The sequence below is a fragment of the Lissotriton helveticus genome, chromosome 6 (assembly GCF_964261635.1).
Source record: "Lissotriton helveticus chromosome 6, aLisHel1.1, whole genome shotgun sequence".
Taxonomy (NCBI): Eukaryota; Metazoa; Chordata; class Amphibia; order Caudata; family Salamandridae; genus Lissotriton; species Lissotriton helveticus.
The window spans coordinates 490299378-490324930 of NC_136067.1; the positions used below are offsets into that span (position 1 = coordinate 490299378).

At 45.0% G+C, this 25553-nt stretch overlaps 1 protein-coding gene across 4 annotated transcripts in view; it reads left to right on the forward strand.

Moving 5' to 3' along the window:
- The window catches only part of FBXO9 (F-box protein 9), a 407092-nt gene that overhangs the window by 206304 nt on the left and 175235 nt on the right, over nt 1-25553 (forward strand). For all 4 annotated transcript variants that reach the window (XM_078647941.1, XM_078647942.1, XM_078647943.1 and 1 more), the window contains one exon: nt 10706-10796. In XM_078647941.1, the coding sequence (XP_078504067.1) occupies nt 10706-10796 (91 nt within the window). The remainder of the gene's footprint in view (nt 1-10705; nt 10797-25553) is intronic.

A 25553-nucleotide genomic window follows, 5' to 3' on the forward strand; every position in this document is an offset into this window, starting at 1 on the left:
CAATTGCGACTGTAAGCTGGGCGGTACACATATCTCCCCTCTGTATTCGTTCCATTTGCCCCATATTTGCATCCACTTCCTCGGGCACCTTTCATCTCTGAGTTTGTGTTTCAGCTTACCTTGTTCCTGTTGATCCCTCTGCACGGAGGGATGTCCAACCTGTGACCTGCATACATTGCCTCCAGTTAAAGGGAATTCGATAATCCTATAGGGGATTCTTGGCAGAGCACACACATACTAGGAAACTTGGTTAGGGGACGCATAGTAGGAGTACACTATACTCAATACTTACATGACCGCATGTATACACGGTTTTAGCTTGATGGTGGAATTGTTCATTCTCCTCACCGTTCGTATACTTCTATCACTTTTATCTGCTTCAGTCTATTGATCATTGTAGTGCATTTTATTTTATACAAAAATCACGATTGTTCATTAAATATTTTAAACGCCCCTTTGTGTATGTCTTGTATATCTCTCCAAGAGTGCATGAGTGACTGAGCGAAAAGGTGCTAGATCTGTTACCACGATTCCTGGGAGGGATCAGGTAGTCATGTTCTGAGGTTGTCCAAGCCATTGGTTACTCGTCTAGGTTTGGGGTCCAGAGGGGGTGCATAGAATCAGTCTAGCACCAATCCCAACGTTTATGTTGCCCAACAAATGTGCCGTTCCTACTGGAAAGTGGAAAGGGTACAAAGCTGGCTCTTTATGTGATATATCAATAAATTAATATACTATGTGACGAGTCAAGGGGCTTCCTTATGAGTGACCAGAACTTGCTGTGTGATCCCAAAGTGCTTTGTTAGGGTTAGTGTGGTCAAGCAGCCTTAGGATTATCAGAGAGGGGAGTGCAAGACATTTGCAAAACATACACAACGATCAATCAATAAATGACATGACTCAAGAAGGAAATCCACACCAATTTATAAAAATAGCAAGTATCTTTATATATTTATATATATATGTATGTTGAGGCATCAGCGATAAATCGTTCAAGTACGTACATTTTTAAATGTACATTCTTTTAAGTTAAAAAAAAAGTGGACACTGTAATTTTTGAGTTCTGCAATGTTATCCTATGGATGGAAGGACAATTTCTGCTAACAGGTACAGTTCATCGACTTACAGGACCAATCTCCAGGAGTTAAGGTGATTGGTGGGCAAGGTCCAAGGCAGCACCAACAGTAGACCACCAGTGGCATGGGGGTGGCTAGGTGCAAGGTGTAAAACAGCATCAGAAGCCCAATAGGTTTCAGTGGCGATTGATCACTGTAAAAAGAGGCTCCGGGTTGTGGCTAGGAAGCCAGTCTGGGTGAGCCAACCGGAGTGTTCAAAGCTTGCAATGCTCATGGACACCTGGGGTCCTCTTCTCCACGGCCCAGGTCAACGGATGCAGAGGTGTCTTTAGGCGTCTGGTTTCTCTTTACGGGAGCAGTTACGGTTGAGGAAGCCTGCGTGTACAGGATGCAGGTAACGTTGGGGTGAGACCACGATGGACTCGAGCTCTAGAGGGAAGCTTGTTGGCACTGGTGGCCCACTTCAACTCAGGCAGGATGTGACGGGTGCAGTGGTGGCATTGGGTGTCAAGTAGGCATTCCGGAGGCCTCATAGTTTTCTCTTTTGGGGTTTCTGTAGGATGCAGGAAACAGTTGCGCTGTTCTTCAGGAGGTCTTGGTCTTTATTGAAGGCAGGCAGTCCTCTCAGGTTTTGGAGGCACTCAGCTGTAGGACGAGTCATCTTTGGCCCAGGGTCGACAGAGAACAGCAGACAGAATAGCAGGACTGGTGCCTAGTCAGATACTCTCTTCACTCTTCTGCGGCTCTTCGTGTCCTCCTTCTTCGTAGGTCACCAGGATCTGCTTCTCTGGTGCCTGGGACTCCCCATAATACTGAATGTAGGGGTGTTAGGGGAGTATAGGGTAGCAGCCAATCGGCTACTGACCCTTGGGGTCACTACACCCCCATATGACCACTTCCTTTGTGAAGTGGGCATAACCTTGTCCCACAATTCCTAAATATGCCATCACAAAGATGGATACTTCTGTAAAATTGTATCCACCTGACAGTAACCTACCTTAGGGGTGGGACTAGGCTAGAGGTGGCACACCTACCTGAATAGCTAATTTTTGCCACCTGTCCAGGTGCCAGGGGTGCTCATTCTTTAGCTCACTCCGCCACCCCATTTCAGACATGACCATATGCAAATCAGTCTAACCCTGTGCCTCATAGGAACAGTCTAGCCCGAACTGCCAAGCCATGTCTTCCCTGGACCGGAAACAAGCATCCTGGGACCGGTTTCTGGCTAATCAGCCGTCATCAGCCAGGCTAGCTTGAATCCCAGTGGAAAAGTGAGCAAGGGACCCAAGTCTGGGCATACCCTGCCAACTTAGGGCGAACAAAGCAAAATCAAAGGGGATGATGGACGCAGTGTTGACATTGCAAGCACTCACCCCAGTCAACTGATCTGTGGTTAATCCATCATCATTCTTTAGCTCACCCTGCCATTAGCCAGGCTAGCTTGAATCCAGTGGCAAAGTGAGCAAGGGACCAACTTCTGGGCATACCGTGCCAACTTAGGGTGAACAAAGCAAAACCAAAGGGAATGATGGAGGGAGTGTTGACATTGCAAGCACTCACCCCCAAACAACTGATCTGGGTTTAATCCATCATCATTCTTTAGCTCATTCCGCCAGAGGGATGTGTGTCATAATCTTTTTTCACTTTTGTCTGCACTACGACACTCAGCCTTGCATGTTCTTGGTGTGGGGGCCCTTAGAGTGGCACAATTCGTGCTGCTGCCATATGGGACCCTCTTTAGTACCTCAGGCCCTAGGTTCCAGGAGTACCATTTACTAGGGACTTAAAGGGTGCTAAAGGTTTTGCCAATTGGGTAATCAAGGTACACTTTTAGGGAAAGCACACTGCTACTCGGAACCTGGTTAGCAGGGACCCAGTACACTTCAGTCAAAGTTGCATCAAGAAACAGGCAAAAAGAAGTGGGGGTTACTGCAACAAAAGCCCAGTTTCGAACACAGGAGTTAAAACTTCTATGACAGCAACCGTTAGGGTTTTATGACATTATAGTGACATTCTTACTGTCATAAGCAATCTCTTTGGTGGAGTTTCCCAACATCCTCAACTCTGGTCTACCTTTTCAACCTAAGCTAGAGTTATCATGACGACAGATACTTCCATGAAATGTTGGGAGGTCCCAAGTACAGGAGTAATCAACAGGATATCTGTGGGTCAGAAGAAGAGAAATAATCCATATCTAAGTTTTGGAGGTAAGGGCCATACTTCATGGTTGGCGAACCACACCATTCTGATCTGAAGTGACAACACAACTTCCATGTATTACATAGCCCATCAAGGTATTGCTATCTCTGTGGAACATTTACATGTTATTCAGAATTAGCATGTGAACTGTCTTAAGTGTTCTCTGTTGGATTGCCATGAGTGGGAGTCCCAGCAAGACCAACTACAGCAAATCTGGACACGTTTGCCATCCTCCAGAACAAACCAGCATTTGCCATGCAAAAGGTCTCACATTTGTGAGTGTTCGAGCTATTGTCGTCGTAAATGACAGTCTTTTTCCCATTTGTTTTGGTTTGGAGTGTAGTGGATGTTGGTGGTTTGGTGTGAAATTATGTGGATTGTATTGGAATTATTAGTTGTGGTATGATGTGTAAATTTGTGGTGTGTTTTGGAGGTATGTGGTGTGTTGTAGAATTGCGTTGTGTATTTGAAATATGTCGTTTTGTGTGGAATTATGTGGTGTGTTTTGTGAATGTGTGGAGTTGAATTGTGTGGCATTGAGTGAAATTATGCTTATTGAAAAAATGGTCTACACACACACACACGTATCTCTACAAAGTGATCTGGTAGAAGTGTTCTGGGATCCTGGCACGCAGGCAAACATTATTCTACATTAATGACCATCAGTGAGGATCCTTTGATGCAGAGCAACAGGACCAATTCCATCCATCACCCCACCTACCATGACCAAAGCAGGGCCGGCTCTAGGGCGGCACAGTCGGTGCAGTCGGTGCCACCTCACTTAGCACTGACTTGGGGGCGTAATTTTTTCATGTATATGATCATTTTAAGAGCACCTGCTGCCATGTTCCTTACCTTTAGCAATTTTCTGGCATCAGTTAAAATGTCAAGATCACTCCGGTGATTAATCCTCTTCCACAAAAGAGACCAGAGGTTTGTCTAGTGGAAGTTTTGACTCATCCTAAGGTAGCGCAGCGGGTTGGAATACCTGCTGCTAAGAACGTGTACCATGCAGATCACAAAGTGGCCATAATGTAAATAGGTCAGTGGGTTACTGCTTCTGTAAGAGTGCTCCTTTTGTTACTTGCCGTTTATAAGTCAAAATTCTAATATAGAATATTGAGCTATTAACTGTCATCCAAGAGCTGCATGCAAACTGAAAGGTATATGTTAGAGCTACATGTTTTTTGTCCATCTTTTAATATCCTAATCTTGCCAAAAGGGTTCATTTGAGTAGAAACCAATTCTTATTATTAAAGAGAACCCCTAACAATTAAGTTATGTTTTCAATTTTGAATTTGTGCTTTTCCAGAATGTGGACTCTTACACTACATTGCCTACCAGTATCGATGACATGTCACTCCTACACAACACTGTGTAGTCCTGTCTGATGTAAAATTTCCTAAAATACACATGATTGTCACTGTGCAAAGTGTGTGATGTAAAGTGCTCTGACACCCTACACTAATATGAGTGCTGCTATAAAACTAGATTAATCAGAGAGACAGTAGTTATGGAGACTTGAGGGGCACTGTTAAAGGGTGCTAGTTTGGGAATCCTTGGTAGAGCTGGTCATGGGGGGGCGGAGGGGAGCTTTTGGAGGGGGATCAACAAATGTCGCACAGGGCGCCACTAGTGTTAAAGCCGGACCAAAGCATACAGTTTTCTGGTCTAATCGGTGTCGGTGATGCAACATGCAGGGTGATGCGATTAGTGATTTTAGACACCAACACCCTATATTGGGGGAGCCTTAAGAAAAGATGAATTCCCTAAACAAAACTGAACCCGTTTCTTACTAATCCAGTTTGCGCTGTGGAGAGTTGCGTTACTTGAGAAATGTTGCAGTATTTTTCTCAGACTGTGCGACAAACACTCAAGAGAAGCAACTGTGCAGCTCTAGATGTAAAATTCTGCGCCCTCTGTACCACCAGACGTAGAAGCCTGGAGGTTGTTGAACACAGGGGAGTTGCACATAAATGCGGGCTTTGAATTTGCGATCAATATTGCGATGCAAAAACGATCCACCTGTTTGCTGCCCACATTTGATAAGCAAGGAATGTGAAAGGACGCTTAATGAAACTGGAAATCAGTAGTCCATGCAAGTTCTGCCATGAAAATAAAAAGTAATGCGCTCTCTGGAACACAAAGAAACATGATTGCAGGAACAGGTTGAAATCAAACACTATGAAAACATTCCCTAAAAAATGGAAGTGAGTTTTTTTGTTTGTTTGTTCTATTCCACGCACACCTAAAACTAGCGCTGACAGATGCTTAATGCTCAGTGGGCAATGGTTTATATTCTGTTGCCTAGAACCCACGGGGGCTGAAAGGAATAATTGCTCCGTTACCGGGTTGACTGCCTCAAAAAAACAATAAAATGCTCTAAAGCGCTGAGTTACTGGGTTTAAGTCACACCCGGCAGCAGGGCAGGGGGAGAGGGAGTATCATGTATAAACGGGAGGGGAGTAAATCAGTGCTTGTCTCTGAAACCACCGTCTGGGCGGTCGAGTTTTCGCTGCAGATGCACCGCAGTTTCATCACTTTTAGAAGTTAGTGAAAGAATCATGTGATAGGTGATTACTGTCTGTGGCACACTATTGTAAATCATTGTAATTGCATTGTATAGAGCTTACTACCCCGTCGAGGCGTCGAAGCGCTTAGCGTAATGCCCCACAGAACACATTAGACAACAGCTATCACATCGTCCGAGGCAGCTCCGATTTGCCACATAATCAGCTAACGACTTTCACCACGGAATGACACCCGTGGCTTAGCAAGGGTCCAATTGCCTCCAAAGTATTCAAGAAAAATTAAAAAGCGCTGGCCTCCTGAAAGCTGTTTTTGGGTAATGCAGCACTTGGGGTGGTGGTGTACAGTTGGAGTGGCTTTTCCAGGAGTTTTTTAATTTTATTTATGCATGACCGCATAATAGAATTTAAATAAACAAACCGTATGAAAGCAGCCCTCGCGCATAATATTTTATTTCGAACGGTCTTTGTTATTGTGGATATGTATGTATTTCAAAATAAATTCATAAATCAAAGTGCACATGTCAATGAATCTCCAAGACGAGCCTCTCGTGCGCGTCCTCTGCCTCGTATAACGCGCAGCACCCGGTGGGCAGGGGAGGCACGACGGGGATGAGGGGCTGCAAGCCGCAGGCACTATTGTTTATTGATTTGGGTGAGGCGAGCATAACAAAAGAAATGTGCGCCTGCCATTCTGGGACATGAAGCGTGCCCTGCGCTTGGAAAAATAACACAAAGCGCATCTTAAAACCACTGGTTTTTCTTTAAAGAAAACATATTTTGGCCTGAGCAGCTATAATAGCGCGACCGCCATTCTAGAAGCAAAAACATAAGTTAAAGCGCAGCCATACTGCTTTAAAAAGGGCTGCAGATGATACAATTACATACATGCACATTCAGTCCAAATCCCTGAATCCCCACTGTAGTCAAATGAGAATTTGCACCCCTGTGACAAAATGCTCAGCGGACTTCTGAAAACACCCAAATCAGTCTGAGATGCAGAGTAAGAAATAGCAAGCTGCAGAAGGAGCACATCAAATTAGCTCACTATCTGAGCTGTAATGAACACAATCCTTCAGAGAAAACATCTCCAGCCACAGGTTTATGAATTTTTTTTTCCATATACCTCCCAAAAAATAATTTGGACCCCACAAAAAGCCATAGTGAGAGCCCCCTTACTCCTGTGCCAATCAGTGTGAGACTCTAAAAGCTTATCCAATCCTACCTCAAACAACAAGAATTAATTGCATGCAGGTTAGGATCAACAACTTAAAATCTTGTTTGCAAGCCTGAGAGTTCAGTGAGATAGTGAGTGAAAAAGCTGCCTCGTAGTCCAAATCGAACTAAAACTTCCTCAGTCGGACAACCCCCACAGTGAAATAGGCTCATTGCTAGAGCTTGTTGAGCCTCCCACATACATTCCCAGAGTTGCACAGAAAAACTACAGCACAAAACGTAAAAACCATCATTAGAGTTGTAGCCGAATTATTAGTCTGTGTGCCTCCACCATAGCATTTGGAGGCTTTTAGCCATGTTGAAGATTTACCCTTATATCAACAGGCAGACTTTTTTCTAACCAAAGAAGGGGTATGCTTCGCTCAAGTGCCTCCAAATTGCACCTCACTGTAAGATGGTAATTTACCCTTTGTATTAAACTCACTATGAACTAAGTTACTTATTTGCGGTATAAAAGCTGCATGAGGGAGAGGAGAGAATGAGGAGTTGTTTGGGATTAGTCCGCATTCTTGGCTACAGACTTAATGGAAATGCCTCTGGGACAGACACACAAGGTCATAGGCTCACATGGCAGGAGCTAGAGTCTGTAGTGCAAAATTAAAAAGTATACAAATTTAGATTCTTTATCTAAAAACACTAAGTGTTTCACTATTAAGTCGCTGCCCCATGAACCTTTACTTGTTTCACCCTATGAAACCTGCACGACAATGTGTCATTGTGCAATGTGTCTGCTCACGTTAGTCCAGATAACATGCACAAGACTATTGCACAGATTTATGTCGGTGACGCATGGGCATGGCTTTCCAGGCATTGAGCTGAACGGAGAACCAAACTTTTCCTGGAGTTGTATTTTTTCAATATATCTTCAAAAATAAACAATTCTCCAGTTCCAATTTGTGTTATTTCAACAAATGGAAACGTCACAATCCATAGAAAAGCTAAAGATGAAAAATTGTGGAACAGAGTTGCTGTGCAAAATGATAAAGTAAAACAAATAAAAGAACATTTTCATGTATTCATAGGCAACGGCCATGCCACATTTGTGAGCAAACAATCAGCAGTGCTCCTGGTTCCACATCTTGAAATGAGGAATGATTTTACCTATTTGCTCCTTTATCACTATCGCTTATATACTTGTCAAACTCAGTTCAGCAATGCATACTAAATGGAACTCCCAAGTCCCTGCAACTAAAGTTCTCTTAATTTTTGACTTACTGTCAGAAGTGAAAGTGCTTTGGAACAGACGCATTATATGCAAGTATGTTGATGCTAGGCTCACGTAGACTAAAAGACCTTTAGGAAAAAAACTTGAACTGCTGCACAACGCCTCCTCTTTTTTACAGCTTTAAATACTTGTGTTTGTTTAGTGGTACAAGATGCTATACAAATATTTTACTAACACAATTAATTGATTTATTTCAAGGTTTGTGTTTGTGTAAAAACTAGACCAACTACTGTAAAACCTGCTACAAGCAAAGAAACGTGTATTTAATGCTACAGTGGTAACTGGCCGAGGTTATCTCCCTCATGCATGCCACATTTTGAAAGTATTTTAGGAGATAAATATTGACTGTAAATGTGAACCATTCACCCAGCCAGCGATATTGTTGTCGTGCGGTTGTCTGGAGAAGGAAGCCCATGAATCTCCAGCCCATGAAATTTCACAAACACCTTTACTACATGTCGTTTTTGGTGCGCCATTTCCTACATTCAAAGTTCCGTTTTGGATATTTCACAGATTTTTTCATTCTTTTTATTACAGTTGCTTCTGATTACACCGATGCAAGGTTTTTGTCATGTGCCTTTCTAAGAATTATGCACAAACAAAATAAAAGCCCTAGTGTCACTGCTTCTGAAACATTAAAGTGCAAGTTAATGTCTTGAAAGGCCACACCTACCCAAGAAGAATTCAAGCGAAAGAAACCCACATAGCCTCGCTGGTATTAATTGTATCCACTTTTCCTTCAAAAACGATCCGTAATCCCCCTTCGGTGCCATTTAATTACTTGTGCCTAAAGACAGTTTCCCCTCTAAATGCATGCAGCTGCATTTCCTTTCGAAAGCGGGCGTGTTTCATAATTATGAAATGTCATCTTAATTAATGTGAGATTTTCCAGGTCACCAAGCCACAAAAACAAGAAAATAAAATGAGCAGCAGCGCAGGAAGGACGGCAACAATGACAGGACTGAGGGGGTGCGAGCAAGGAGGCAACAGATGGCCAGAAATAGCCAAGAAAAAGCAACAATGAATGACATCACAAGCAGTAGCTCAGGAAGGATGGCAGCAATGTCGGGAGGGTGTGTGGATGAGGAGGCAACTGATGGCCAGAAATAGCCAAGAAAAAGCAACAATGAGTGAAATCACAAGCAGTAGCTCAGGAAGGATGGCAGCAATGTCGGGAGGGGGTGTGAATGAGGTGGCAACTGATGGCCAAATAAAAAATCAATCCGTGAATTCCGATGGGAGGGAAGCAGTCACCCAAAGGCAGGACAGATGTACACTATTCACCCACAAAGAGCAAAGGAATTTCTAAAGGCACGCAAAACAACCAGCCAAAAGTGCTGGGCGTGTTGAAAGTCCATAGACTAAATACAGTATGTCTTGCAGACAGCACATGCATGCTGCCTAGCTCGACCTATAAAGGAAGGTTCGTGCATGGCAAAAGGTTTATTTTGCCAGGTTGAAATGTCAGTTTAAAAACTGCAGGCACATGCTGCCGTGGCAGGCCGAAGACAGGTTTGCATGACTACTTAGTGGATGGAACAACAAGTGCTGCAGGCCCACTACTAGCCTTTAATTTACATGCCCTGGGTACAGGTAGTGCCCCTTTACTAGGGACTCAAAAGTAAATTAAATATGCCATTTGGGTGTTAGCATTTTCTACCATGTTTAGAGAAGAGAGCACAAGCACTTTAGCACTAGTTAGTAGTGGTAAAGTGCACAAGGTCCTAAGGCCAAATAAAACAAATTAATCAAAAATAGGAGGAAGGCAACAAGTCTGGGGATGACCATGCAGAAAGTGTCAACTCCAATAAATGTCAAATGGTAAATTATTGTGACTGTAGATCAACCCATTTTGAAGTGTGCAAACAATCAACTAATAATGTGTTGGTAAGTATGCAATTGCTTTTCTCTAACTCTTCCACATTGCTGTAGTAGATCCTGCCATGTCTTTAGAAGTCTTAAAAGACTGAACTGTAAAATACTGTTTTTAAGAGAGGCCATAGCAACATAAAGCAATATGTTTTCTTTTGCTTTATTTTCCTAGAGTTAATAGTGTTATTAGTCAGATAAAATGATATCATAAATTTAAATATTTATTTGAAGACATCCTATAGTTTTGTTGGGCTTCTGTGCATTTGTATTTTGTTTAAATACTTTGTAGCTTCTCAAACTACGAGTGACATTCTCATCAGTGCACGAGTCAGGGTGATAAATATAGATTCTGTGAAAAATGTATCTTTACTATTTGGTGTTTATTTATAGTAAAGATTGCGGTGTTTAGATTCTTGGAGACCTTTTTATACAATGCTTATCTAAGCTGTCCCTTTGCAGTTCAGTACTCAAACCTTGCTCTGATTAGTTGGCTATTCTTTTCATTTGTATTTAGAAGGTAGGTGTGAATGGATGCACACATTTTTATTTGTTCTTTTTATTTCTTCTAGGGGTGTATATCAGCAGGACAACGTACATAAGGCAAGGAGAGCAATCCCTTGATGGTTTCTATAGAGCGTGGCACCAAGTGGAACATTACAGGTAGAACTGTAGGAATTCAGTGAGTGAAAAATTTCTCTCTCTCCTGGGTTTTTCAATACAACACTAATTAACCTTTTGCTCTTACGTCTGCTCACCTATATCTGTTTTGTGGAGCCTTGACCTTAGGCATGGAGTTTTGCTATACTGACCTTGGATGGTATGTTCCAGTGGGAGGGGCAGGTCTGGCATGGTCAAGTGCAATAGAAATACAGTACTTTGACTTACGTCTAAAAAGAAATTCTAAAACATCTAAACAAACAAATGAAGGCTTTTCTGAAGGACTTGCCTCTTGGTTTCCTAGTTGTAGGACCCTGTATGAACAATGTCTGTCTTCTGCAGGATGCATTTTCCTATACATGTACAGCTCTGTAACAAATGGTGAGAAATTTGCTTTTCTTGACGATACAATGACAGATATTTTAAAATCCATTTTTATTATTTTTCCTACTCTGATTATGTGAACTTTTTAATAGGCTCTGATATAAAACAACTGCATTGTTATAGGTAAATGAAACAAAAGCCCAGCATGAACTGTGATGTTCCAGTTCTTCTTCCCTCTTCAGTGTACAGATGGACCCTTTTTCATGTATTTTTCTTAACCTCACATTGAGGCACTCAGCAGGCAGTGGTGTGCAAAAATGCGGACGGAATCCTGTACAAATGTGTATTCAGAACACTATTTTATTTTGTCTAAATTTGGGGATGAACTGGTGGAGAAGGATGGGTATGGTATGGACTAACAAGTGATAGCTGTCAAAGTTGTCTACCTCTGCTCCTGCGGCTGTGCTAAACACAAACCAAAAGTTAGATGACTAAGTGTTCTCCCTCACACCCAGTTACATATATTGCAAGGCTCCCACAAGAGGTGCTAAATGCCTAGTCCCAATGCAGTAGAGGAATAAGCAATCCCACAATTAAGACATACACCATTGCTAATATGTCTTTGAATGCTCACCTCCCTCTATATCATCTGCTGTCATTTTGGGTGATGACAGGGCCTAGCAAAATGGTTACTGTCAAGTCTCTCAAGTCCTTTTATGATTTTCCCGTCTGCCCCTTAACTTCTGCTGTGACAATTACTTCATCCTGTTCCCCACAGTTTGGATCTTGGATGACTTCTGTGGTCTTGCAGTTTGTCTCCTTCTCCAGGTGCATTGTTAGGGTCTCACAGTAAATGTATAATCTGCTTGTCTCCGAAGGAAGCCCAGGCCTCAACTGTTACTGATGCCAGCCTAAAAGTGTGATCTGTTCATCCACAACCACTTTCAGCTTTATGGGAAAAGGTGCATGTATTTAAGGTTCACTTTATGCAGTCTGTTTCATCTTCAAAAATAAGCATCATTGATGCTGCACATCCTGTGCGTAGTTGCAGAATCTGCAGTGGCCCTGCCAGCCAGACAAATTGTGGCTGCAGTCCCTGTAATTGAGCTGTTTGGCTATCTGGAGTTTGGAAGAGGTCCCTGGAGTAGCCATGGGTACCCCGTGTGCCTGCTTAATTTTGCAGAACTTTCAAACTCCCTTGGAGGCTAAGGACTTGCTTAGCCAGTGTGGTGTCTCTCCTGCTTCAGCTGCTCCACCCAATGTTTCTTTTCAATCTGTGTCTCCTCTGCCCAGGATGTCGTACAAGTTTTGATTTTGAAGTAACAAAGAAGTTAAGGAAAGGTGATAGAGATTACATTTAGGCTCTTTTTCACAGTCCAGGAACCACAGACATTGTAGTCAGTCATTTGGTTCTAATATACTCTGTCCGACCATGTGCATGGTCTCCACACAGGGTTGAGAGGCATACATGAATTCCTGTCACTCCTTTGGTGCCAGAAGATGAGATGCCTCTAGTTTCAACTCAAGGGTCTCTCCTCCCAGACTCCAGGACCCTCTTTAAGCCACAGAGGGAAAAGAGTACCTTTAATTTGTCAGCCTGCAGCAGAGAAACACGTGGAGGCCTTGGAAGAAGCTCCAGTGTGGAGTCCCAAAATACCACCAACGCTAGCCACATTCCACCACTGACATACAGCAAGTTTCCAGTGGTAGGGTTGTAGGACTCACTTCTCAGCAGATTGACATTCTTCATAAACTGAACAGGTGTATGGGCCTGCTGACTTCAGTGTAGTAATGCTTGTGAAACCACAGCCCATTTGCCATTAATCTACAGATGCACCATCTGTAAAGTGAGGCCCCAATCGGGTGGACCCAGTCCTAGCTCTAGGACCATGTGGGCACAGTGTGAGGACGGTATGACAACTGCTGTTATGTTGATCATGGAGGTGTTGATCTCCGTAAGGCAAAGCAATGAGAGTTCTAATGAAGTTCCATGTTGACAATTGCCTCGCCAGTACACAGGACCTCCTTTCGCATTTGACTAAGACTTCACCACAATCCAGGAGCCAAGAATGCTGATCAGGAGGGGAACAGGAGACTCACACCGCTAGTTTCTTCTCAATTTAAGCACGATTCCGAAGAAAGGGCAACCGAACAAAATAAAACAATGGAAAATGAATCTTCATAATATAAACCACAACAAACTAACTACCTTCAGTAGTTCTACCTTGACTCCACAGACCAACATGGACGATGTCAATGACCTCACAGACTTCTACAATATTTCCATATTGGAAGTCATAGACTCGGTCGCTCCCCTTCAACAAAACAATAGATCCAATACAAACTGAAAGCCCTGGTTCAGCAACAACTTGAACACCAAAAGACGCAATCTAAGATTAGCAGTAAGAGCCTGGAGATCCTCTCCATCCTTTGATTTCAAAATATTCGAAATAGCCAAGCATCAGTTACACAACGTATCAAATCCATCAGACTCCAGAACCAGCAACCTCCCAAACTGCGAATAACTGGCTGCTTTCTTCATGGAAAAAAACACAAATATAGAGAATGAAGTACAACTAACGAATGATCTACTACCAGCTGCCTCACTCAGTTTTTCACACACCACCCAGTATACTGAAGGGAATGCTCCATCCAGGCACCCCTCCAAAACAGTGCCTCTTGGCACACCTTCTCTTCAATCAACAAAAGTGATATTTGCACATTCTTTCATCATTAAACTCATCTAATCACTTCACTGACCCTCTACCTCCGTCTATATTCAAAGAGATCAACGCCTTCATTCTCTCCCTTTAGCCTAAGATTATAAATGGCTCGCTACATCAGTGCACTATCCCTGATTGCCTAAAAGAATGCTCTGATCCTAATAACTTCCGACCCATCTCCAACATCCCTACACTTGCGTAGCTCTTAGAAAAACGTGTCCAGATCCAACTCTGCAACCACAGAGGCAACTTTCAACTCCTTGACCAACACCAATCTGGTTTCCTTCAGGGTCACAGCACTGAATCTGCACTTACTAATGTTGTGGATGACATATTAAAAATGCTGGATCGAAATGATCATGCCTTCTGATACTGCTGGACGTATTGGCCCCCTTTAACACAGTTAACCATGATAGTCTCCTGAAACTACTGCAACAAAGGATGGGCTTATCAGGGGTCGTATTGCAATGGTTCTCCTCATTCCTCCCAAACAGATCACAGACAGTCAAAATGGCGGCCGGTGAGCCTGTCGATCTGGGCTCCACTGCTGGTGTTACGCAAACGCTGGCAAATAAGGTCTTATTTGCCCCGGCGGCTGGACGTGCAGAGAACACGCCTAAGTGAAGGCTGACTAAAGTATTTACTGTGCCCCAATACTTTTGTTGGATAAGTTACGTGTTCCGCCCCACTATTGATCCATCTTGTAAATAAATAAAACCTATTGTCTTCAAAATGGCCGGGGCCATGAACTAAACTGAACTGAACACTCTACCCCCGCCTGAACACACGAGGCCCCTCAGCAACCCTTCTTCAGATAACAAATCAGAGATAAGACTCCCTTGGTATGCAGGACCCTGAGACAGCCGGAATTGAATGTGAAACTGCTCTGCCCGGCTACCTAAACAGCAACAACTAAAAGAGGACTAATGACTACATCCTCCCTACTTGGTGGCCATCTTTAAAATTATCTTGCTCTCTTTGGCGGCCATCATGGACTAGTCCTTCCGACTATTATTCACTATCGGTACCAAGGTCCTCACTTAGCCCTATATTTAAATCTATGTGTTCCTAAGTTTCTGTCTTTTACTGCGGCTTTTATTTTGTGTTATTAAGTGTCTGTCTTTTACCGCGGCATTTATTACTATTGTATTTTACATTTTATGTAACCTAGAGCTCCTGATGTGCTTAAGGATCCGCCTTTTAGTGCAGTATTATACTACGACTGGTACCCTACATCTTGGGCAACATACACCCATCGTCACTTTTACTCGCTGACAGTGCACTGATTGCTACCTCATATTCTACTGTCGTATTTGCTATTGCTTTAAATTGTTTGCACATATATCGGATTCAGTAGCTCATTAATAATCTAGCGCTATTCCCATACTGTATATGCGGTAAGCTGCACCTATATCTCCCTTATCCCTATCACTCACTGTTCGCTACCTCATTTATGTGTTGGTTCTTCGATGTAAGATACCTCACGATGTTGCACTGATTACTATTACTACCTCATTCACTTCGTCTAATCATGTAAGCTGCACTCAACCACCTTCTACACCTCGACTACACCACTATTACCTCACTGCTACCTCGCATACAGGATACACTATGTAAGCTGCACCCACGCACTGTTGTTCTTGGACTGCACTGACTTCTACCTCTTACACATTGGTCACCCTCAAGTGTCTCTCCTTTGCACTGTAACTAGCGGCTGACAGTTTTATTGTCGTCCTCTCTCCTATACCCAACATCACAGCCTTTCTATAATGGAGCCCAACGGCACGCACACTTTTAGAATTATCTACCCTCCCACACTCACCAAAAAAGCCACTAAACGTTTTAAACATAACTTCTTGAGATCGCACCCTGAAACACCCTTTGCCGACACCTACTTCTCTCCGGGCAATGGAGCCCTGAATACTGATATCATCTTCCACACCTCACGCAGAGCCCAATGGAGAAAAGTGTTCCTATCCCTACTCACCGTCTCCACCACCAGGAAAACAACTCATGGCCTAACTCTCTCTACCACACCTTCCCGCCTCTTCCCTGGCAAGACTACCATTACTATCTACAATAACGGGATTGTCCTAATTCAATCCACGGATAAGAACCTGGATCTGCTAGACAACCTGTTCCCCAAGTTCAAAGAACACCTCTCCAAGCTGCGGACCCCCACCCAGAACGCCACGAGCACTACCACCCCTGACGTCGCAGCCCCCACCTACAACACCTATACCCCTAGCACCCCAGTAAACGGCCCACCTGCGGTTAACGCCCCACACTCCCCAAGAACAGTCACAAACGTCTCCACCTCATATACTAGCCGCCCCTCTAACAGGACCCCTCGTACCCCCTCCTAGACCCCCTCCATACCTCTCCCACTTGACTTAACAACTCCCACTCTCAACATGCCACCATCTGAACACACCAACGCCCGGGGCTTATCCACCCCCTCCTCCCTTCCCCCCCACGGCAGACCCCTCTCCCTCCCCAGCCCCCTCCCCAGCTCCCTCCCCACTCCCACCCACGAGCCTCTTACACCTGACACAATAACTCTCACCCACACGCCACCATCTGAACACACCACCATTTGTAGTTTATCCACCCCCCACTCCCATCCCCCCCACGGCGGACACCTCTCCCTCCCCAGCTCCCTCCCCACTCCCACCAAAGACACTCTCACCCTCCCAACAAAAGATACAGAACATACCGCCTCCTTTACCTTAGCATCCCCCTCTCTCCCACCTCCTATTCTCAGCCCCCACTACACTCCTGTCTCCCCCACTGTCTTCAGCCTTCACTCACTCTTTTACCCACCGACACCGTCTCCCACTAACGTCACTACCTATGCCTCCCACCTACCGCCCATTTCTCCTACTTCACCCACACCCCTCGCCCACAAAAAGGCCCCCACTTTGAATGCCATCCCACTCTTTAGCACTGCAGAACCCTCCAACAACGCTAGCATATCCACCCCCTCGATACCCTGCCTGCTCTCCAACTCACTACTCAACGATTCTCCAATGGCTCTCATCACTAACCCCATCCCCAATCCACCCCCTGACCAGACTTTATCCACCCTCCAGCAAGTCAAAGAGGATATTCTACAAATCAAAAAAGATGTCCACGCAATCAAAGAGCTTCTCTCCTCACAGCTCAGTCTACCTCCCACCATCCCCCTACCCTACAAACGACGCACCCTCCCTACATACCCTCGCCTCCAACGACACCCGCGCTGGCCGACTATCCCCGTTCGCACTAACGCCCACCGCCCCCGGCGTGTCCTCAACCCATTGTCGGACCGTGAATTATGCTCTCTACTACGCTCTTATGGCCCTGGTCCGGAAAAACACATATCCAACGTACACATCCCCATACCCACAATTCTTACAAACCCCCTGAGGCTCCCAACACTCAATAATAGAGGTTCCGTCCCTAACAACCTCAGAAAAGTCCCCCTCACACTAGAAAGCTCGACCACCCTTCTCTCTCCCAAACTCAAATGCATCCTACTCAATTGCAGATCGGCCCAGAGACACTCATCCGACATCGCTGATCTCGTCTTAGCTAGGGATCTGGACCTAGCCATTCTAACGGAAACGTGGCTTACTGAAGCCTCTACCCCGATTATGGACATACTAGTCCCCCCCCAATTATCACATCATCAGGCTGGACAGGTCTCCTGGCAAGACGGGCGGGGGAATTGCATGCTTGTTTAGGAGCAACCTCTCGGTTACTAAAATCACCCCTCCCGCCTTCCCCTCCAGTGAACTCCTCTGCCTCAACATCACCAGCGAGGGCAAACAAGCTTGTGCTTTACATCTCATCTATCACCCGCCTGGTGACAACCTCATATTCACCCAACAACTCATGGACATGATCACCTCCAATGCCGGGCGGCAGACAACCCAAGTCTACCTGGGTGACTTCAATCTTCACTGGAACGATCAGAAAGACAGAGTGGTGAATAGTCTCAAAACTTTACTTAATGCGCTTGACCTCACCCAAATATGCGATAGACCAACACATGACAAAGGCTCGATACTCGATCTCATCATTGCCAAAGAGAACTCAACACAACTGGAGGCGATTCAACCCTGCGACTGGTCTGACCACCACATTATCACCTTCTTTATCAATGAAAAAGTGAAGCCTATCCCAGCTCAACCAATCAAATCCAAAACATGGAAAAGGGACATGAAGAACCTTAACCCCTCTACCCTGCCTCCCCACATCGGCAATCTCCTCCTTCCCCCTTCAGGTGCCTCGGATGTCCAAACACTGATGGACCACTACCTTGACTCTATGAACACAGTAGTCAATGAAGTCGCCCCACTTCAACTGAAGAGAGTCTCCACCAAAACTTCTAACCCCTGGTATGATGATAGACTCAATGACGACAGGCGTACCATGCGAATGGCAGAGCGCACCTGGAGATCGGACCCTTCAGCACTGCACCTCAAAAGGCTTAAGAACAAAAGAAACGCCTACTTCAGGAAAATAAAGCGCACAAAGGCGGACTTTTTTAGCCGTCAGTTGGACTAAGCAAAAAACAGGCCAAGAAAGCTGTTCGAACTAATCAAGACCCAAACAAAGACTCAACCCCTACAATCAAACAGCACAACAAGCGACACCCCACACTGTGAAGCCTTCTCTGCTTTCTTTAAGCTAAAGACTGACAGCATAAGAAATGACCTCATCTTGGATGTAAGTCGATTCCCCAACAACACCAGAATGTCTTACACTCAACCTAAAAACAAGGCATCTTGGCTGTACTTCGATACCTACTCGGAAGAAGCAATCCGCAAACTGCTCTGCACCTTGAAGCCCTCTAATCACCCCACAGACCCTCTACCTGCTAATGCGGTAAAAGACTTCATCCCCTTGCTCCTCCCTCTCTGGACCAAAATCATCAACAGCTCCCTGCAACAAGGCCTCATTCCGGACTCCCTCAAGGTGGGGCAAGTCACGCCTATACTCAAGAAATCTACAGCTGATCCGTCTGACCTAAACAACTACCGGCCCATAACCAATATCCCCACCCTGGCCAAACTGCTGGAAAAATGTGTCCAACTACAACTAACTAAACACATTGACCAATTTGACCTCCTCAACCCTCATCAATCAGGCTTCCGAGCGAAACATAGCACGGAAACAGCTATGACACACATAATTGATGACGCCCTCCAAATTCTTGATCGCAATGAGTCCTGCCTCCTCATCCTTCTTGACCTCTCGTCTGCATTTGACACGGTCAAACATGAGAACCTGCTGGAGCTGCTAAGCACTAGAATGGGTCTTTCGGGAACTGTTCTCAAGTGGTTTTCGTCCTTCCTTCACAATCGGTCACAGAAGTTCAAGATCGACGATGTGCTATCCACTCCTGTGCCTGCAGATCTAGGTGTCCCACAAGGATCCTCCCTCTCCCCCACACTGTTCAACCTCGTCATGGAACCGCTCGCCACCTTGCTCCAAGCTTCCAACGTCCAATTCCATATGTACGCCGACGACACACAACTCTACCTAAAGCTACAATCTCCTGAAGATATCAAACATCTGAACTCCACGCTTATTAACACTCAATCGTGGCTGGCAGATAATCACCTCAAACTAAATGCTCTGAAAACAGAGTTCCTACTCATCTCACCACCGATGAAAACTTCCACCACCCAAACATGGCTCAATAATCTAACAGCACTCAATGTCCAACCTACCATCGTGGACTCGGCGAAATCACTAGGCATCACTCTCGACGCCAAGCTCAACATGCAGCAGCACGTTAGCAAAGCCACAAAAGCAGCGAATTTCCAAATCAACACATTAAGGAAAATTAAACCTTTCCTCCCTGCCGAAGATTTCCAAACTGCTGTACAAGCTCTAGTCATCCCTCAAATAGACTACGGAATTGTGGCCCTCAGCGGACTCCCGCTATCCACAACGGCACCCCTAAGAGCCTCCCTGAACGCTGCTGCGAGACTCATTACTGGCTCAAGAAAACACTCGCATATATCCCCAGATTTAAAGTCTCTAAAATGGCTGCCTTTTGAAGCCAGAATACAGCTAAAAATTGCAGTTATGACACACGCGGCCGTGCACCACAATGCACCCAACTACCTCGCTCAAAAGTTGTCTATCTCAGGAGGTTCAAGGTCCAATAGAAGCACAAAAAAGCTACTCCTGAAACCTCGTAGGTTCCGGAAAGAGAAAACATACAAGCGCTCCTTCTCTGGAATGGCACCCAGGATCTGGAACGCGCTCCCGCCTGAAACTAGGCTGATCTCCTCCACTGCACTCTTCAAGAAAGAGGTGAAAAACATCCTTCTGGCCAAGATATCCTGAACATGATTGGTGCTGGATCAGAGACTCTGCATTGCTTGTATCACCGCTCACCTTGTCCTCTGGCACTATGCTCCTAACATGATGCTGTCACTACCAATATATGTTACACGTTGACTCACTCTTCAGATGCTCCCACTCAGTGTTCTCGCTACACTAAGTCTTTGATATAAGCCATCCACACACCCAAGGTACACATGAACACCCCTGTAATGGGTTCAATGACTTGTGCCGTCCGATATTATTTGTTTACCTGACTGTATTTTGATATGTTTCATGTATGTTATTAGTACCCCACCATGTCAGTGACTACTATATTGCTCCCATTGTCTCTGTTCACTTTTACTGCCACTACCCTGTCTTTGTGAAGCGCTCTGATATCTGTAAGGATCTTGTTCGCGCTATATAAAACTCTGAATAAATACATAAATAAAATAAATAAGGCCCACACGATCACTCTTGGCATTCCACAGGGATCTGCTCTCTCACCCATTCTCTTCAATCTATTCCTGAAACCACTGGCAAACCACTTAGTCTGCTAACATCCACTATCATATGTATACTGATGACACTCAGCTGTATCTCAAAATCGCCTCCCTAAAGGACATTATATCCCTCAATTCCATGTTGCAAAATACACATCTCTGGCTCATGGATAACTATCTCAAACTCAATGCTGCCAAAACCGAATTCTGTCTCATCACACCGTCGAATAACATCCCTAAGATCGATCTTTGGTTGAAACATCTTACGGCCCTGTAGCGGGTTCGGGCTGGGGTGGCCTCTGAGTGAAGGGCAACAAACGGGTTTTCGTTATAGTGGGTTTTATTGCAGCAAAAAGGAAATCAGAATAAGTCCTCCGGACAGGGTTGGGCCTCCGTGGGGATCGACTCCTAGAGGGTCTCTGATGCCGTCGTTTGTCTGGTTCCGTCCTCCGATAGCCTTCCGGGCTCCTTCGGGGTTTTCGGTCCGCCTCGTCCGTCTTTACTCTCAAGACTCGGGACCCCAGGTAAGGAAAAAGAAAAGAAGAACCGGTGAGAACACGGTCTCACGTCTTACAATGTTCAGGGGAAAGGGAGTGATAGGTCACAACCACCCGTGACTTGAACCTATGTACAAGTGCAGACTACGGGGATAGGTAGTGCGCGGGAATATGGGAACTGGGACTGGGGAATACCAATTACTAAAACCTGGCACCGCCTCTCCGTCCCACCCAGCCCCTGAGTTTCTCACGCACCTGGAGAAGCCACACACCTCCCCCGGGTGAGTGGCTGGGCGGATCGCGATAAAGTTGGCCTCCTGGCTTTTCCACCGTCGGTGGGATCTCTCCTGCTTGTTCCGACCTTTGGGACTCTGCTTCCGTGGTTCTTAGTTCGTTCTCTTCCTCCGTACGCCTCTCCTCGCTCTTCTCCCTCCGGGTGTACATACACACCTTCTCTTCCGGGTCTGCCGTATTTGACGTCAGCGCGCTGTCCTGTAGGCCCGCCCACTCGTCCTCTGCTCTTTCATTAAAGGGCCATACGTACTCCTCGTCCATGTGAGGGACGACTCCGTATTCGGTCTCGTGATAGTCCGTCTGCTGAGAACGAAAAGAGGGGGAATTTGATAATGTGAAGTCATGGTTCCCCTCATACTCGGGGTTGGTCGGCGAGATCACCCCGTTACAGGCCCTCAACTGCTCTCCTCACATAATAGGCTCTGCTAGATCCTTGGGTATTGCATTAGACAAACATCTGAGTGTGCAGGATCACATTAGCGCAGTCACCAAAGGAGCGAATTACCAGCTGAGCATTCTGCTGAAACTTAAACCCTACCTTCCATATGAAGACCTAAAAAAGCGGTCCAAGCCCTTGTATTGCGCAGACTGGATTATGATACCGCCACACTATGTGGCTTACCTCGATACAAGTTGGACCGTCTTAGAGCCTCCGTCAACGCGGCAGCCAGACATATCTCCGAAACAAAAAGAAATACACACATCTCGCCGGTCCTGAAATCCCTGGACTGACTACTGTAGGAAGCAAGCATTCAACTAAAAATTGCATGCATGACTCCCAAAGTGCTACACTTCAATACCCCCAGATATCTGTCTCAAAAGCTAGACAAATCAGGGGGCTGCAGACCCTTGCTAAGTGCACTCACCCTGCTTCTGAAACCCCAATAAACTCATGAAAAGAAAACTGGCGCCAGAGCGTTCTCGGTTGTCGAACCTAATATTTGGAATTCTCTACCACTGGTCATTCGTCTAATCTCTTCTAATGCCTTATTTAAAAAAAAAAAGCAAAATCTTTTCTACTGACTAAGTTTTTACCCTAAGACAATATATCTATGCTTATTGAAATGTAACCATACTACCTACTATTTATGATGCTTGACCATCTTATTGCTGACTATTTATTAGATCAAGCTTTTTACTCTATTTAATTTCATTGCTGGGTTTGTCATTTGCTTGTGCCTATTTTACCAGTCCAATTGATACCCTACGTCTTGTCATGTAAAGCACTCTGATACCCATTATGGTCATGTAAAGCGCAATACAAAACTTTATAAATAAAACTTTGCCCATATCCCCCAATAGTAGCCCACAAGCTGGAAAGAAGAACCACTCCATCCGCCAACATTAGGCTCCGGTCTCCAGAGCAACAGAAAGGCTATCACAAAACCTATTCAGTCAAAGAAGAGTTTCTGCTTGGACCGGAACAGCTCCTTTCACCCGTCCTATTGTTTGCGTGAAATCACTGGGAAGTGGAAGCTGTGGTGTTTTTTTGTTTTTTTAAATGTGCTGTTGCTCAGTGAAATCCAAATGTATACCATTTCTCTTTTACTGATATTCATGTACAGCATAAATGAAATGTAACTTCACCACTAGGTGGTGATCCTTATTACCTTTTGCCCTCAACATTTGGAGGGGAGGGGGTTAGTTTTTACTCAGGTTGAAACCAATGACTTGTTTTTAAAATATTACACTAACCTGTAAGGGTCAGCTAACGTAATATCTACTGTGTCCATATAGGTTTGCTTTGACAAAATGATGATTGCTGAGGTACCACTAGACCCTGTCAAGACACTGAGCCAGCTGTTGTCAGTGGCAGGCTTCCGGGGTCTGACAACCTACCTATTGACATTTACCTGACCTTTTCTGACCTGCTTGACCTGTGACTGGAGCATATGTATGACTGGAGTGAGGATAGTCCCCCCCCCCCCATCCATATAAGAGATGCCTCCCAGAGCTAAAGAAGTGGAGCCATACCTAAAAAATGGATACTACTGTCTCTCCCTAAACCCAGACAACATCCAATAGATAAGACCTCATATATGTGTCTCTCTATGTTAAACGAAAAAATACTGAGTAAACTCTTGGTATCCCTTCTTGATGTCCTGGTCCATTCTGATCCAAAGGGAATCATTCCTAAGCACAACGTATCACTAAATATCCAGCGCCTGTTCAGGGTACTTGAAGGCACGCCTAGAACTCTGCTGATTAGTATTGTCAGTTAAGATTGTCAAACGCCCTTTCAAGGTCTACTGTCAACAACTGCTGGCATTTGTTCTTTGAATGGGGCTCTGGTGAAGTACATGTCCTGAAAAATACAGCCCAATAGGGTGTTGAAAGGGCCCTATGTGTGAAACTCCGACGAGAGACTGACTCAGTTGACCACCAGTGTTTCCTTTTGCCAGAGCAGTAACGGATACCTGCATGATTGAGCAGTGCTAGGGAGCGCTGGAACTGGCAACTCTTGCTTGGACACTTCTGGATGCCCTGAAGAAGCCATATGTTGGTGAAACGTATTGGCTGCACACTTCTTTACTTGTGTTTTGAATAAAACACATAAAAGAGAATACACTCCAACAGAGGACCTTGTTGTCTTACTTGCATTGTACTTTTATCATCACACTGTCTTAAAGAATTGTTTTTTAGTTGCCTCTCAAATTTGTATTAACAGCAGTGGAGTTTCCAAGGCAACTCTTGTTCTGAGGCGCTTTTCTTCTTATGTGCAGCTGAATAGGCTCCAGTTTAGGAAAATGATTAAGACTTGGCTATTTCCCCTCAAATAAGTTCCGGCACTGCGCCTGGACAAACACACGTCAGGCTCTCTTTAGTTCCAAAACGGTTCGGCATTTGTACGCTTTATAAATATTTTACTTATTTACTTAAGTGGAGCTCAGGCCTCCTGTATCCCTTTCTGCTGATAACACTCCTGCCCAGGGTTCTCAAGAAGGTATGGGGCAACTGGGCCGAAGTCTTTCTTGTGACTCCGGGTTAGGCATGGAGACTTTGGTATCCCAAACTCCTGACTGTGGGCATCAGTCCTCCAATCGGATTGCCTCTTCTGGAGGATCTGTTGTTGCAGCAGCTGAGCGGGGTCCTTCACCAGACGTGCACACACCCTACCTTCATGCTTAAAGATTGAGCGGCGACAGCAAGTGTCTTCAATAGGTCTTCCAAAGGAGGTCTGGGATTCTGGTACTAGACATCCCTCAACGAAATCCGTATACGCTTGCCATTGGGTCAGTTAATTGTTTGGTGTTCAGACAGGAATGTTAACCCCTCCATGCCAATCTATCGGAGGTATTACTGTTTGTTGTCGTTGGCTCTCGGCACTGATGAAAGGTATTTGTCGGCCTTTCTGTGGTTTCCAAATCAGCCATCCCTGTGTAAGCCCCCCCTTGTGATTCGTTTCTTGAAAGGTTTGTATCACCTCTGCCTTCCCCTTTCATTATGCCCCACTGGGACTTGATTTTGGTGTTGACCTATCCCATGTGTTCTTGGAACATGTAATGGCTCTGGGGAACTCATCCCCGGGGCCCAATTCAGAAATGTGCCCCTGGGAGCCCATTCGCGAGACAATGTACAGTAATTCTTTTTTTAAAAACAGATTTTATTTGATTGCATACATACTGCAGCACCCCTACATTTCGGAGGAAGCCGCCAATCATTACAAGGCATCATTATCATAGCCATCTTTACATCATTTTGTCAGGCAACAATATCAAACTGAACATTGTCAAATACTCTTATCCCCCCCCTTTCCCTCCCCCCTTTCCCCCCCGGAACCCCCCTCCCCCAGGTCACACCACCCAGTCTCCCTTGTTCAGCAAATAATAAATTTACAGTGATTCTACACGACGGGAGCAGAAAGAAAAGCTGCTCCCAGCCAGGAAGGAGCAAACTAGTGAAGACAGCTCCCACTGACACCCATGATGGGTGGTGGCGGGGAAGCCAGCGGGGCTGAGGGCCATGGGCCTCCCCTGTGACCCCTAACGTTTTCAAGTTGTTAGGTGCCCTGGGTGGGACCTTTTATAACGTTATATTTTATTCAAGCTTCATTGCTTAAAAAAAGTAACTATAAACGTAACTATAACTGGTGAA